At 38.5% G+C, this 16,895-nt stretch overlaps 1 protein-coding gene across 2 annotated transcripts in view; it reads right to left on the bottom strand.

Moving 5' to 3' along the window:
- Positions 1-16,895, bottom strand: part of LOC107666579 (band 4.1-like protein 1) — a 193,851-nt gene that overhangs the window by 164,210 nt on the left and 12,746 nt on the right. For both annotated transcript variants that reach the window (XM_016457986.1, XM_016457988.1), the window contains exons 2-3: positions 10,806-10,918; positions 10,320-10,481 (exon numbers count right to left, since the gene is read on the bottom strand). In XM_016457986.1, coding sequence (XP_016313472.1) covers positions 10,320-10,481; positions 10,806-10,907 — 264 coding nt within the window. In that variant the 5' untranslated portion in view covers positions 10,908-10,918. The remainder of the gene's footprint in view (positions 1-10,319; positions 10,482-10,805; positions 10,919-16,895) is intronic.

Here is a 16,895-nt window from a genome sequence, read left to right as displayed (position 1 = left end):
CGATCAGCAAAATGCCATGAATGAGCTGAAACAACATCTGTGCATTGCTCCATGTCTGGCTTACCCAGATCCACAGAAGGAGTTCTACTTGGACGCTGGACTCTCCAGCCACTGCCTCAGCGCTGGTATATACCAACGGCATGACCAGGACAAAAGAGGGGTCGCATATGCCAGCAAGACTCTTCTTCACCCAGAGTGCAAATACTCAGACTGTGAGAAAGCCCTGCTGTGTACTGTATGGGCCATCCAGAGATTCTCCAATTACATCGGAGCACGTCTGCCAAGGCATGCCCACAGCCTACGTCGATGGATGTTCCTACAACCACGAGGGTATCTTAAAGGCAGGTGCTGGTGTTCTCTGGCTAAATGATCGACCTTTCCCACCACAACACTTCAAGCTGGGTACACAATTATCACAATATGCTGAGATAGCGGCTATTCTCATAACCCTGCAGATCAACCTTGTCACCACCTACACCACTCATCAATACGTTGATGAACTACACCGGCATTTGAGAACCACATTTGCTTTTGCCCAACAACGACTCCAAAAGAGCGCAGAAGGCCAGAAAGCATACTACGACCGGAAGGCGTCACACAAAGAACTGGATGTGGGCGACAGGGTCTGGTACTACAGCTACGCACAGCCTCCTCAGACATCCTCTCATCGGCTATCAAATAAGTTTCTGCCACACTGGACAGGACCGCATGAGATTGTGGACAAACTCTCCCCTGACGCATATCGGATCACGCTGAGCCGGGGACAGAAAGAACCAGTTTTCAAACTAGGCACGCTGCAGTTCTCAAAACAAAAGACTGTCTTAGCCAGTCCAAGCATCTGCCTTCAGGATCCACCTGCCATCTAGCCATCATGATCCACCTGCCATCCGATCATCATGATCCACCTGCTGTCCGACCATCATGAAAACTGTTGTCTGACGATGTGTGCAGGTGAACTTCGTCAGCCAAAAGGGGGGCTATAGCGTCTGCTTAAAATCATGGATGGTCTTTGGGGTTTATGGCTTAAGAGACCCCTTTTAGCCTTTGACATTTGCATATAAATTACAGTCCTGGCCACAGATCATGCATTTATATAGGTGCTAAATTGCCAAATAATTATCCCCACTATCAAGGAGATGCTAAGCAGTCTACCCCTATCATCTCCCCAACTGACTTCAAACAGTTTCCAAAGACAAGTAAATGACGCCTGGTATTGGCTATTCCACCCAAAGTTGCATGTGAATAGAAACCCTCAAAAGTCATTTGCTCGAAATGATCTTTGCTCAGAAAAACCTCTTATTTTGAGACGACACTAAGACTTCTCAAGACTCTCCTCTGGAGTTTGATTTTCCGGCAGTTTTTATCTTCAAGTAACTTCATCCGCAGTGGACTTTCCTATCTTCAGAAGAAGACAAAGAAAACTTCCAGCTCACTTCTAAGAGAACTCAAGAGCCATTGTCTACCGCATCAGGAATCTCGTTCAGCAATCGAAGCCAATGCAAGTACCCATTTACAACTATTTAGATGCGGGTTTAAGTGTGATCCCCTTTTTTAAGGTGATTTTTGATTCTTTGATGATTCTCATTAGGTTGTGGTTAATTGATGTGAAATACTGCCATTCTTTTACTTTTCTCTCTCTCTTCGTTACTTTCCTTCATTCTGTATATATGTGTTGTGCTTAGTTTAGTTATATGTTAGATATAGTTTCATTTATTAAATCCCTTATATTCACAACTGATTGTCTCTGTGCGCTGCTCACAATTCGAAGTCACTGAATGTTGATCCCTTGCTACATGCTAAATTACTGCTAGCACACAAAGAAGGAAAGCTACTTTCCTTGGCCAGGAAAATAATCTTTCCTTGAATTGATAAATGATTATATTGTCTGCTCGGTGGACGGACAGATCAAATAATTGTAATATTGATTCTGCTACAGTTAATTCTAAGATCTAATCTAAATATTTATTATTAATCATAACCAGTTATAATTAGTCATAAATATTTCCCTTTTGAGCTGATTTACTACAGTTCTTTTGTTTTTAATTCAAGTCGTCACGAGTCATTATTGCTTGTTAAGCGAAGAAGACGCGACAGTACCACAGCAATAACTTTAACAACAACAAAATATCAGATTCTATTTTCCAATAACTGTGGGACTGTTTTAGATTATTTTTCAGTATTTTGGTAAAATAAATGTATTCCTCCTGGCATAATCACCCAAAAAAAGCACATCTTTATAGTTGCAGCAGATGCTTGTTGCAGGCAACTTGTTTCCCTAGCAACATCAAAACAGCCTCAGAAACATATGGAGGGCGCTCTCTCTTACATGAGTTTTTATTGGTGGCATTGTTTGAAGAACTTCTCGTTTTGCTTCAATAGGCATGAGGAGATTAAAGTTTTGTTGAAAATGCAGATGTTTTGTGTATTATAATGGGCCATGCTGGAGTCAGTAATTTATCAGCTTTAACATCAGATACTCGAGTGTGTAATTTTACTTTTTTTAAAATTCGCTTTGGTACTATTTTCACAAGCAACTGTTACATTTTCAAAACTCTTAGTACTAATATCACAACAGATCATCAAAAGTGCAGTTTTTTGAAACATTTCAGCATATTTTCAATTGTCTTGCAGTTTTTTTTCGCTTTGGTACTATTTTCACAAGCAACTGTTACATTTTCAAAACTCTTTAGTTATAATATCACAACTGATCATCAAAAGTGTAGTATTTTTCAGTTAGACATGTGCCGGTATTCGGTAATGCGGTATATCACGATAATGAATATGCACGATATTGTTATCGTGGGCACTTCAAAATACAGAGAATAATTATTTATTACAAATTATTCCGAATTTTTTATGCATTTTAAGAATACTTTTCCCATCAACTGGTCACAATGCACAACACTGCTCTATGCTGCGTCAAAGACGCATGCGCACTCTGATGTAAACAAGCACGGATGAGAAGCGCACGGCGAAACACGTGAGAGATGCAGACAGCAGATGGCGCTAAACATAATGCAGCTGTTACCCCGGAAACCCCGTAAATAAAGCAGCTTTCTGTTTATGAAAGGTGTTCAAATGATTTAAATAGCCATTTAGATTTGTGTATGAAAAATTAAAAATTCTTCTAAACATTCATTAATCTTAGGTTCCTACCATATTTACTAATCTGATTAATTTGATCGTTCGCTTTTATTCTAAAACCGCGAGTGTAGCGCACATGCAGTGCGTTAGCATTCGTTAGCCGGTTAGCTTGTCATTCACATTTCCATTCGCGTCTATTACTGTTTTCTTTTTCTTTTTCTCACTCCGTTTCTTTTCTCTCTCGCTCCTTTTTTTCACGAGTTCATCAAACAACAGTGGTAAGTCAGAATCATTCATCAATCACGGTGAGTAATGGCTTCTTCTCCTGCTATTGTTGTTTGCACCACTTGCCACTTACAAATTATTCAGAATTTTGAATGCATTTTAAGAATACTTTTCCCATCAACTGGTCACAATGCACAACACTGCTCTATGCTGCGTCAAAGACGCATGCGCACTCTGATGTAAACAAGCACGGATGAGAAGCGCACGGCGAAACACGTGAGAGATGCAGACAGCAGATGGCGCTAAACATAATGCAGCTGTTACCCCGGAAACCCCGTAAATAAAGCAGCTTTCTGTTTATGAAAGGTGTTCAAATGATTTAAATAGCCATTTAGATTTGTGTATGAAAAATTAAAAATTCTTCTAAACATTCATTAATCTTAGGTTCCTACCATATTTACTAATCTGATTAATTTGATCGTTCGCTTTTATTCTAAAACCGCGAGTGTAGCGCACATGCAGTGCGTTAGCATTCGTTAGCCGGTTAGCTTGTCATTCACATTTCCATTCGCGTCTATTACTGTTTTCTTTTTCTTTTTCTCACTCCGTTTCTTTTCTCTCTCGCTCCTTTTTTTCACGAGTTCATCAAACAACAGTGGTAAGTCAGAATCATTCATCAATCACGGTGAGTAATGGCTAAATATAACTTAATTCCCACCATATTTCTGATATTATCTATCAAACTAATCTGATTAATTTGATCGTTCGCTTTTATTCTAAAACCGCGAGTGTAGCGCACATGCAGTGCGTTAGCATTCGTTAGCCGGTTAGCTTGTCATTCACATTTCCATTCGCGTCTATTACTGTTTTCTTTTTCTTTTTCTCACTCCGTTTCTTTTCTCTCTCGCTCCTTTTTTTCACGAGTTCATCAAACAACAGTGGTAAGTCAGAATCATTCATCAATCACGGTGAGTAATGGCTTCTTCTCCTGCTATTGTTGTTTGCACCACTTGCCACATGTATAGTTTAGCTCTCTCTGTCGGCGTTGAGGGATTCACATGTGATAAATGCAGGGAAATAGAGAAGATTTCAGAATTAGAGACACGCATCCAAACTTTAAATGAGGACAATAAGAATATGAGGGCACTAGATACGGCTTTGGATGCGACTAGCTCAGGGAGTCCTGTACATTGTTCATTTCCGGTTACAGAGCCTCCACAGCAGGGCGACTGGGTGACTGTGAGGCGGCATAATCGTGGGTCAAAACACCGCTCCCCACTGAGAAACCTGATCAAAGTGCTCTAGTTATTGGCGATTCTATTGTATGGAACGTGAAAATACAGACACCAGCCACCATAGTCCAATGTTTACCGGGAGCCAGAGCGCCTGACATCTTGGCAAATTTAAAAGTGCTGGCTAATGCTAAACGTAAATTCAGTACGATATTTATTCACGCTGGCGCTAATGATGTTCGACTTCGCCAGTCGGAGATCACTAAAAATAACATTAAAGAAGTGTGTGAACTTGCAAGTACGATGTCAGACACTCTAATATGCTCTGATCCCCTCCCTGCTTACCGTAGTGATGAGATACATAGCAGACTGTCATCACTCAATGGCTGGATGTCTAAGTGGTGCCCGCAGAATAACATAGGTTTCATAGACAATTGGATGAGTTTTTGGGGCAGACCTGACCTGTTGAAACGAGATGGTCTTCATCCTTCCTGGGGTGGTGCCGCTCTTCTCTCTAGATATACGGCACATAGTCTTAAAGTTTGTACTTGACTAACTGGGGCCCAGGTCAGGGAGCAGACAGACTGGCTAAACCGACCGTCTGCTAGACGCCTCACGTCACAAAAATCAGTTAATTCTCAGCACATAGAGACCCTTTCACCTTGATATCACACTATAGAGACTGTGTCTGTTCACCGAACTAGAAAATGCAAAAAAACGTCCAAACCAATTTAAGAGTAACGATTTAATAAGGTAAAGGGGGAGGTGTTGCTACAATTTCTAACAATATTTTCAGAAGGGCGGGGGCTTCAAGTATAACTCGTTTGAAGTAATGGTGCTTCATATAACATTATCCAGAGAAACAAGTGTTAATGATAAATCCCCTGTGATGTTTTTGCTGGCTACTGTATACAGGCCACCAGGGCACCATACAGACTTAATTAAAGAATTTGCTGATTTTATATCCGAGTTAGTGCTGGCTGCAGATATAGTTTTAATTGTTGGTGATTTTAATATCCATGTTGATAATGAAAATGATGCATTGGGGTCAGCATTCATAGTCATTCTGAACTCTATTGGGGTTAGACAACACGTGTCAGGACAGGACCGACTCATTATCGAAATCATACTCTAGATTTAATACTGTCACATGGAATTGATGTTGATGGTGTTGAAATTATGCAGCCAAGCAACGATATCTCAGATCATTATCTAGTCTTGTGCAAACTTAATATAGCTAAAACTGTAAATTCTACTCCTTCTTACAAGTATGGTAGAACCATCACTTCTACCACAAAGGAATGCTTTGTAAGTAATCTTCCTGATTTATCTCACTTCCTTAGCATATCCAATACCTCAGAACAACTTGATGATTAGCTATAACTATAGACTCTCTCTTTTCTAGCATTTTAGATAGAGGATCCCCTGAGGAACAATTCCACTCATTCTCTACTATAGGAGAGGAAGAATTGTATAAACTTTTTAAATAATCTAAACCAACAACATTTATGTTGTGTTTTGTATTTTTTATTACAGTTCTAAAGCAAAAATAAAATATAAAAAAAACAACAACAAAAAAAAACATGTATGTTAGACCCTATTCCATCTAAGCTCCTAAAAGTGGTGCTTCCCGAAGTCATAGATCCTCTTCTGACTATTATTAATTCGTCATTGTCATTAGGATATGTCCCCAAAACCTTTCAAACTGGCTGTTATTAAGCCTCTCATTAAGACCTTGTCTCCTAGATGGCCACCGGGACAAGACCACAGGAACCAGTTGAGTCCTCTGCACAATGTGACTTTGCTGCAGCCTGGAATTGAACTGCTGGTTCGTCTGGCCAGAAGAGAACTGGCCCCCCGACTGAGCCTGGTTTCTCCCAAGGTTTTTTCTCCATTCTGTCACCGATGGAGTAAAGTGATACCTATTGGTGTTTATAATTCTTTTGCACTTTAATCTGTGTAAAATTTTAAACTTTATAATTTTTTTGTGTATTGCCTTATTGTATTTAAATGTTCAGTTATTTTTGTTACAAGAAAAAAGTTATTAAACCTGTTATACTGTATTATGACAATTTTTTGCAACCAAATTTCAATATCGTATACCGTGATAAAAGCATTATCAATTAATCGCAACATGAAAATTTGATACCGGCATATCCCTAGTCTTAGTACAATACACACAATCACAAAGTATCCTTTTTACTACACAAAATAATTGTTTCATCTATATTAATGTTTAATTCACAGTAACTGTCTTTCATAAAGCTCTTACTATCAAACTTTTCATTTGCATGTGTTCTCATTCAGTTTAATAAATTTGCCTATTATTTAATCTAATTCATCTTAATGGTTAATCAGTGAATCATTTGGTGCATCTCTAGATATCTATAGATACAGATTCAATAGATATATTTTCTAAAGAACTTGTTTGCAATTCAGGGATAACCAAATGTAATGAATTATTTTTTTGCACTATAAGTGAAATCTTATAATCACTATAATCTTCGATGATAACCACTATTTGTAAGTGTGTGAGTGTGGTTCAGGTAAACCCTATGTTATGGGGACAAAACTTAATATGTATTTTTTTTTTTTCGTAAGAGTAGGTTTAGGAGTAGGGTTAATGTAGGGGTATTGAATATTTGTACAGTATAAAACCCATTGTTCCTAAGGAATGTCATCATAATGATTGGAATGCATGTGTTTGTTTGTTTGTGTGTGTGTGTGTGTGTGTGTGTTTTGTGTGTTTAAGTGACTAACCATATTTTGGGGACAAATTGGTACCAAGAATTTAGCAAAACCTCACAAAATCACCAAAAACCTCCCTTTGAGGGCATCCTCGTATGTAAAACTGTGCGTTTTGCAATTTGTGAACATACACCAGGATACAAGGGAGAGAAATTGATCAGAGATGTATCAGAATAAGGAAGACAGATGGCATCAAATACAGCATTTTACATTACATTATACCATGTGATACTGTATAGTCTTTACCATGGTAGAGACTGCACATTACTATAACTCACCTTCACACCTTTCATCTGAAAAGTTCAGTTACAGTATAAATTCAATCATATGTCATACTGCATTGACAGTAATCTCTGTTCTAGCACAAAACTTTATGGCCATGTCATACCTTCATCATTGTACCTTTTGATACAGTAACACACTGTATAAATACTTTTACAAACATTATGGATTTTGTGAGTTATGCCAATTATTGCCTGCATTATTGTAATTATTTCAGCAACAAAGGTGATTTGAAACATGGATTTTACATTGTTTGATCTTGAATGAACTGATTGTTAAAAGTACTAAACTGAAAGAAGATCACAATGTTGTGTTTCGGTGATTAAATCAAATGTTCTCAATATATATTACAATAATTTTATGTTTTGAAACAATGATTGAGTGGATGAAAATATGTGTAATTGTAATGAAAGCATGAGATCAGATTTTGAAAGAATGACTAGTGGTGTTACAAGTGTGGATTTCAATCACTTTGGAATTTTGTACTAAAAGTTTTGAAAATATCCACCTTTCTTGTGAAAATAGTATAAATGAAAATATTTACACATTTACAAAGAAAATATTTCCAGTGTTTTCACTGACCAATTTAATTAAGTTTTCTTAATTCAAAAAATTAAATATTGAATTTGATGCCTGCAACACACTCAAAATCATTGATTCTGTTATTTTCCGGTTTACAGTTTTTTAAAAATTGGTTTAAACTATTTTCACAAGTAAGGTGTACATTTTTAAAACTCTTAGTACAAAACTTTAAACTGATCACACCTTTAACACCACTAGTCATTCTTTCAAAACCTGATCTCATGATTTCTTTGTAGTTGCGCATATTTTCATTCCACATAATCATTGTTTCAGAACACAAGATCATTGTGATATGTATTGAGGACATTTGGTTTAATCACCAAAACACAACAGTAAAATCTTCTTTCAACTTAGTACTTTTAACAATCAGTTAATTCAAGAGCAAACAATGCAAGATACTTGTTTCAAATCACCTTTGTTGCTGAAATAATTAGTAATAGAGGCAATAACTGTCATGTTAGAAAATACACTTACATTACCTAGCTTGCAAAACTCACATAAAATCCATAATGTTTGTAAAAGTATTTATACAGTGTGTTACTGTATCAAAAGGTGTGATGAAGGTATGACATGGCCATAAGGTTTGGTGCTAGAACAAAGTTTATTGTCAATGCAGTATGACATATGACTGTAACTGAACTTATCAGATGAAAGGTGAGTTATAGTAATGAGCAGTCTCTACCATGCTAAAGACTATACAGTATCACATGGCAGAATGTAATGTAAAATGCTGTATTTGAGGCCATCTGTCTCCCTTCTACTGATACATCTCTGATAAATTTCTCTCCCTTGTATCCCGCCGTATGTTCACAAATTGCAAAACACACAGCTTTACAAATGAGGACGTCCTCAAAGGGAGGTTTTTGGTGATTTTGTCAAGTTTTGCTTGCACACACACACACACACACACACACACAGAGGTATTTCTATCATAATAGTGACATTCCATAGGAGCAATGCATTTTATATTGTACAAATATTCTATCCCCCTACACTAACCCTACTCCTAAACCTACCCTTATGAAAATTATGTTTTTTCTCATAGAAAAAAAAATCTCCCACAAGGACAAGGATTTCAGATATTGCCTTCTTTGTGGGGACATTTTGTTTTGGTTCAGGGTTTACCTGAACCACACACACACGCGCACGCGCACACGCGCACGCGCACACACACACACACACACACACACACACACACACACACACACACACACACACACACAATAGTGGTTGTCATCTAAGATAAATCACTTATAGTGCAAAAAAAAATTCATTACATTTGGTTATCCCTGAATTGCCAACAAGTTCTTTAGAAACTATATCTATAGATGCACCAAATGATTCACTGATTAACCATTAAGATGAGTTAGATTAAATAATAGACAAATGTATTAAACTGAATGAGAAGACATGCAAATGAAAAGTTTGATAGTAAGAGCTTTATGAAAGTCAGTAACTGTGAATGAAACATTTATATAGATGAAACAATTATTTTGTGTAGTGAAAAGGATACTTTGTGATCGTGTGTATTGTACTAAGACAATTGAAAATACACTGAAATGTTTGAAAAAACTGCACTTTTGATGATCTGTTGTGATATTAGTACTTAGGGTTTTGAAAATGTAACAGTTGCTTGTGAAAATAGTACCAAAGCAAATAAGAAACTGTAATACTGTGAAGCTGCCTTGAAATAATCTGTACTGTATAAACACTATATTGTATAAATAAATGTTATATGTTCCAATTTTCTTTAAGTGTTTTGAAGACATCAGACTCAAAAAGGTTTTCATATTTACAAAGCACAGTGGAAATGGAAATATTTTCTTTATACTTTTGTCAGTTAAACAAAGGTTCAAGAGAATGGAGAAAGGTTAAATATCTTGTTTCTTGTTTTTATTGCATTTGCCAAAATGTTTTTTGGAGTTTTTCCAAAAAGGTTTTCCAAAACCTTTTTGGAAACTGAGTTTGTACATACTAAAACATCCCTGTGAGGGAAAGTGTATTTTATAATAACCTATGGTAGTTTCAGTTTAGAAATTATTCCAGTCAAAGTTGTCAGTGACAAAAACAGTTGATTTATGAGTTTATTAAAGGGTTCTTAGTGCTTCACATGAAGCATAAAGACAACTGCCATGCGGACACCACTGAAACAACTCTTTCACTTACCTCAATGTTCTCTTCATAAATAGAACTGTCCAAAAGTGTGACTTTAAAGGGAACAGTCTTGGAGCGTTTGGAGCCTTTCTGAGGGGATCTTGGGCTCTTGTTGGACGTTGTTCTGTCTGATGCATCATGTACATCTCCAGAGTCATCATGAGGCTTAATATCCTATAATCAGTATATATTATCAGTTTATATTATATTATATCAGTTTATATTACATTATATTTTTTTCACAACTGTTAATCACTAAAATATTTTCTTTCTTTCTTTCTTTTTTTTTGTTGTTGAAAAAACTGTCAATTAGGCAGTCATGCGAGTCTACAGGAGTGGGTACTCTTTGTCATGTCATCTGTCTTGTGGTTTTCTTGTCAGATGGTTTCCTGCATGTTGGTTGACTACACTGACTTTGGTTTGATGTACACATTTTCAAAGAAAAAATAAATGAACAAATGTTTAAAATATTAGTTGGACATTTAAACAATTCCCTACCTCTTTCGCCATTTTACCATCTGAGTCTGACTCTGGAATGGTAACTTCAGTACCCTTATGTTGGGGTGTCACCTCAGTCCCAGGCCCTGTCTCAGTCCTCATAGTCACCTTTCCTGAAAAGAAAAAAAAAGTAATTTATTACATTGTTCTCTACATATCAGTATGCAGCCTTAAAAAACCACTATGATTAAAGATACTCAGCTTTCAGTGCTGAATCACATCTTTGATTGCAGTAAAAAAGACTACTCAAAAATATGCAGATACATGAAAAATGATGCCTTTCCTATTGTAGATACAGAGATAAATGAAAAAAAAAAAAAAACCTACATAATTAGCTTTGGCAGTCCTGCACATTTTGTCCTTATTTCGAGTATTTATGTTTGTCTTGTGTTAGAGTACTTAGCTTTGTCTGTGTTGGCCATGTATGGACTCCTCTTGTCCTGCCTCCTTGTTTTCCCTTTACCACACTTTAGTATGTGTCTAGTCTTTGCTTGGGCAGTTGCACTTACCTGTTCCTCATATGCTTACCTCTCTATATTGTGCTTCTTTTCCTCTTGTGTTTGCTGGATTGTGTATGTTGCAAAAGTACACAAAGACAAAACCAATAAATAGACATGACTGAAGGCTGAGAGCTAGACAGCACAAATTGTGCCTGAGTGTTTGTGGTATTGTCTTTGTGTATTTTCCACTGTCTTTACAGTGGAGTCTGTGCTGCCAGCATTCACCTGACTTCAGTCTGCCCTCTTCAGTATTGTTCCTTGATTACATGTCTGGTTGCTGTTCTAACTTCCTCTTGGCTCTAACCACCAGTTTGGACTGCTCACTGGTTACTGACCCTTGCATGTTGCTGACTTCTGTCTTGAGCTGGCTGTCTATGCACTGTTGTCTGTGTGCACGGCTTCTGATTCCTCTGCTCATCAGACTTTTGGATTCTTTCTGCCCTTTTGGACTGGCTGCTGTTAGGACTGCCTACCCGGCTGTTTGACACAGTGTTATGGACTTACAGTACTTTGTTCTATTGATGTGTTATATTCAACCGTATACAGATGACAGTGGACAACAATGTATTGTGTAAATTTGTACCATAAAGCACTGAAAGCAAAGCATTTGATATCAATCTGTAAAGACAAAACACTGCACAAGAGGTTGGTCTAATACATGGGAATATATTCCACAGGAAACCTTGCCATTTAAAACTGGTTCTACTGCAACACCGCCATTCTGTTCACTGACTTTGTAATGCATACTGCATTCAAAAATGGCAAGCAATTTCTAGATCTAGTTCAAGATCTAATCCATGGGTCCTCAAATAGCAGACTACGGTCTGGTTCTGGATCCTGGCTTGGTTCCAACCGGATTGTGAGACCATTTCTACTGTTTAAAGTGAGCAGCATGTCAAAATGACAGAGCTGTACACACCACGTTATACCCTCTAATATATTCATTCATATATCATTGCTTCTCTCCCCCGCTAAAGACATAAAGCTTTACAAAAACTACAGATGTTATTTTAACAACAGAGGCACAGTGCGCAGCAAAATAACAGTGCGCTTTGCTAAAACACTGCAGAAAAAAGTTTGGAAAATTATTTGTACATGGCAAGGAAAGGCAACTAAAACTTTGAAATTACTAGTTAACTTTCCTTTCTGCTCATATTTTGTTTATTTGCTGTACATTGCTTGCTTGTTTTTAGTAGATATTTATTTTAAGCAAAACCTCAAGATGAAAACCCTGAACTCCCAATGTCTTTACTGTCACATGGCCTTCTGACATACATAGGTATCTAAATGTAAAAATAATAATAGCCTGATAAAACATCTAATCTTACATTTTAAATATTCTTATTCAGTTGGGCTAGTTTACATTTTTTTTGTAGAAAAATTCTCAAACTACTGCTTTGACTCGGAGTCAAATCGTCACCTTGGAATTATAAGATTCTATCTGACTTTTTTTTTTTCAAAATTAAGTTATTCACATATTCTAAGTATTAACTATATTTTGTAGTTGGTCACCAGGTTTACACACATCTCAGGAGGGATTTTGTTCCACTCCTCTTTACAGAGTCTCTCTAAATCCTTAAGGTTTCTTGGCTGTCGTTTGGCAACTCGAAGTTTCAGCTCCCTCCACAGATTTCCTATAGGATTGAGGTCTGGAGACTGTCTAGGCCACTCCATGACCTTAGTGTGCTTCTTCTTGAGCCACTCCTTTGTTGCCTTGGCGGTATGTTTCGGGTCATTGTCATGCTGGAAGACCCATCCATGACCCATGACCCATGACCCATGACCCGTGTTCTGGCTGAGGTTCTCGTCCAAGATTTTACAGTACATGGCCCCGTCTATTTGCCCCTCAACACATCCTGTACCCTTAGCAGAAAAACAGCCCCAAAGCATAATGTTGCCATCTCCGTGCTTGACTGTAGGGATGGTGTTCTTGGGGTCATTTCACTCCCTCCAAACACGGCGAGTCGAGTTAATGCCAAAGAGCTCAATTTTGGTCTCATCTGACCACAGCACTTTCTCCCAAGCCTTCTCTGAAACATTTTGATGTTCTTTGGCAAACTTTAAACAGGCCTGTACATGTGCCTTCTTGAGCAGGGGGACCTTGCGGGCGCTGCAGGAGTTCAGTCCATTGCGTAGTAATGTGTTACCAATGTTTCGCTTGGTGACTGTGGTCCCAACTGCCTTAAAATCATTAACAAGCTCCTCCCGTGTAGTTCGGGGCTGATCCCTCACCTTTCTCATGATCATCCTTACCCCATGAGGCAAGATCTTGCACGGTGCTCCAGACCAAGGCCGATTGATTGTTTGTTTTGTATTTCTTCCATTTCCGAATAATCACACCAACAGTTGTCTCCTCACCAAGCTTCTTGCTGATGGTCTTTTAGCCCATTCCAGCCTTGTGCTGATCTACAATCTTGTCTCTGACATCCTTTGACAGCTCTTTGTTCTTGCCCATTGCGGTGGGAGAGGTTGGAATGGAAGATACAGATTGTGTGGACAGATGTCTTATACACCTAACGAGCTGACATTAGGATCAAATTCTTAAAGTGGCAGGACTAATCTGTGTTCCACATGGGCACATAACCAATCTGTGCGAGCCAGAATTCTTGCTGGTTGGTAGGTGATCAAATACTTATTTCACTCACTGAAATAGGGCTGATCGATCTAATAGAGGAGGTGGAGTTGCAGTTTTTATTAAAACTAAATGTAGTATGAATATGCTGTTATCTAAATCATTGAAAAATCAATTTGATCTTTTAGCTTTAAATATTGAGGTTTCTAAAACCTGCAATATTACTTTAGTTGGATGCTATAGGCCACCTTCAGCAGTAAATGAAACCTTATCTTCCTTGACACAGATTATATCAGATCTAGACCCTAAAGAATTAGTCCTGATCGGTGATTTAAATTGGAACTGGTTGCAACCAGTATCTGATGATCTAAAAGCATACTGTAATTCAATGAATTATTTTTTTCTGGATTTTTTGGTTGATATTCTGTCTCTATCCGTTAAAATAAACCTACCATAAAAATTACAGACCATTTCTTTGTAAGTGGGCACACTTACAAAATCAGCAGGGGATCAAATAAATATTTGCCCCACTGTATGCCTTCACTCACACACATCATCAACTCATCTCTTCTCACAGGCATTTTCCCCACTGCATTCAAGCAGGCTCGGGTAACCCCACTGCTTAAAAAAACCACACTAGACGCTTCACTTATTGAGAGCTACAGACCCATCTCTCTCCTCCCATTCATAGCAAAATCACTTGAACGCGTTGTGTTCAACCAAGTGTCTTCCTTCCTCTCACAGAACAACCTGCTGGACAACAACCAATCTGGATTCAAAAGTGGCCATTCAACTGAAACCGCCTTGCTTTTAGTCACTGAAGCGCTACAGAGTGCAAGAGCTGAGTCCAAATCTTCAGTACTCATTCTGCTAGATCTATCTGCTGCATTTGACGCTGTTAATCATCAAATCCTTCTGTCCACCCTCTCATCACTGGGCATCACCAGAACTGCACTCCACTGGTTTGAGTCTTTCCTCACAGGTAGGTCCTTCAGGGTGTCTTGGGGAGGAGAGGTATCCAAATCACATCAACTGGTCACTGGGGTTCCTCTGGGATCAGTTCTTGGACCCCTCCTCTTCTCTATATACACTACATCACTGGGACCCATCATTCAGGCACATGGTTTTTCATACCATTGCTATGCTGATGACATGCAGCTCTACCTCTTATTTCAACCAGATGATCCAACGGTACCTGCTCAGATCTCAAACTGCCTGACGGACATCTCAGCATGGATGAAAGAACATCACCTGCAACTCAACCTGGCAAAGACAGAGCTTCTCATCTTCCCTGCCACTCCATCAGTTCAGCACCAGTTTACCATCCAACTAAGCTCATCAACGATAAGCCCATCGGGTTCAGCCAGGAATCTTGGGGTGGTCCTTGATGATCAGCTGACCTTTAAAGAGCATACTGCAAAAACAGCACGATCATGCAGGTTTGCACTACACAACATCAGGAAGATCAGACCCTTCATAACAGAACATGCAACACAGCTTCTCGTCCAGGCCCTTGTCATTTATAGGCTGGACTAGTGCAATGCTCTTCTGGCTGGACTCCCAACATGTGCAATCAGACCTCTGCATATGATTCAAAATGCAGCAGCACGTCTTGTTTTCAATGAGCCCAAGAGGGCCCATGTCACACCACTTCTCATCTCTCCGCACTGGCTACCAATCGCAGCTTGCATCAAATTCAAGTCATTGGTGCTTGCCTACAGAACAGCCACGGGCTCCGCAACCTCCTTCCTCCACTCTCTTCTAAGCATCTACATCCCCTCCAGAAGCCTCTTCTAAGCATCTACAGTAAACGAGTGGCAGCTCATGGTCCCATTGCAGAGAGGCACAAAATCTCTCTCCAGGACGTTCTCTTTCACCATACCCTGTTGGTGGAATTACCTACCTAACTCCATCCGGACAGCCAAATCCCTCACAATCTTTAAGAAACAACTCAAAACTCATCTTTTCCGTGAGCATCTAATTGCCTCCTCATGAAAAAAAACTATATTCCTTCACTTTTTCTGTTCTTGGTCGGGTTGGTAAAGCCCTGAATATGTATTGATTGGCAAAACATTCATGCATTTAAGATTTCAACTTTGTGAAACAACTTTGCTGAAACATTGTCTGTTTACTTGCAGATTAAAGTCTTCAAATGTCATACATTTTACAATATTAAGCCTTAAAGGTCAAATGGTCATGTAGGGTATCAGACCGAATCAGACAATTTAAGATTCCATCAAGAACATGGTTGAAACACAAGGAGCCGAATTCCACAGAAAGGCCCAAGACACAGGATGTTCGTAAATCAGATCTTGGCACCACAAGCCTGAAGCAAGTCCATCAACTAGCAGCTTTGAGTAGCTCACAGCATTTAAACAAAAGAACACTTATTGACAATTCCAAGGAGATTGTCAATTTTGGGGCAAGTTATCAAGATTAATGGTCAAAGAGATGCACAGCGTGACCATCACATGTAAACCAGTGATAGCAATCACTGGTCACGAGCTCTTTGGATTGACTTTCCCCCACCTAGAAGACAAAGAACAGACTGAGATTCCTTAGGAGACCTTTTTAACCTCTCTGGTCTTCACAGAACATGTCCACATACATCCACAGAATGGCACAGAAACTGCCTTTCCATGTAAATATGCATCTAAATGACACTAAAAGGACTTGTGAGCAACTAATCATTTCTATGCATAACTCCATATTATGTATCTAACCCACACATTAGACTATCATGTTTTAATCACATATTGTGTATGTCTTTTTAATAACTATTGAATAACTTCATATTCATGTTTAGTATGTGTGTGTTTGAATCTTCTTGCTTGAAACGTTTCTTCCAATCAATTCTTTGTCAAATGTATCATATTCTTGTTATAGAAATCATGTCCAAAATTATACTCTGCAAGAGCGGGAAAACTCGGACCATGTGACTGATGAGATAACATTTGATTTATGAATTGGGAGGAGGAATATAGCAACACCCCGAGCTAAGACAGTGTCTAATTGGTC

The sequence above is a fragment of the Sinocyclocheilus anshuiensis genome, unplaced genomic scaffold, assembly GCF_001515605.1.
Source record: "Sinocyclocheilus anshuiensis isolate Anshui unplaced genomic scaffold, SAMN03320099.WGS_v1.1 scaffold1401, whole genome shotgun sequence".
In the NCBI taxonomy this organism is placed as follows: Eukaryota; Metazoa; Chordata; class Actinopteri; order Cypriniformes; family Cyprinidae; genus Sinocyclocheilus; species Sinocyclocheilus anshuiensis.
The sequence above is the reverse complement of the archived record's forward strand: the minus strand, read 5'-3'. Positions and strand labels throughout refer to the sequence as shown.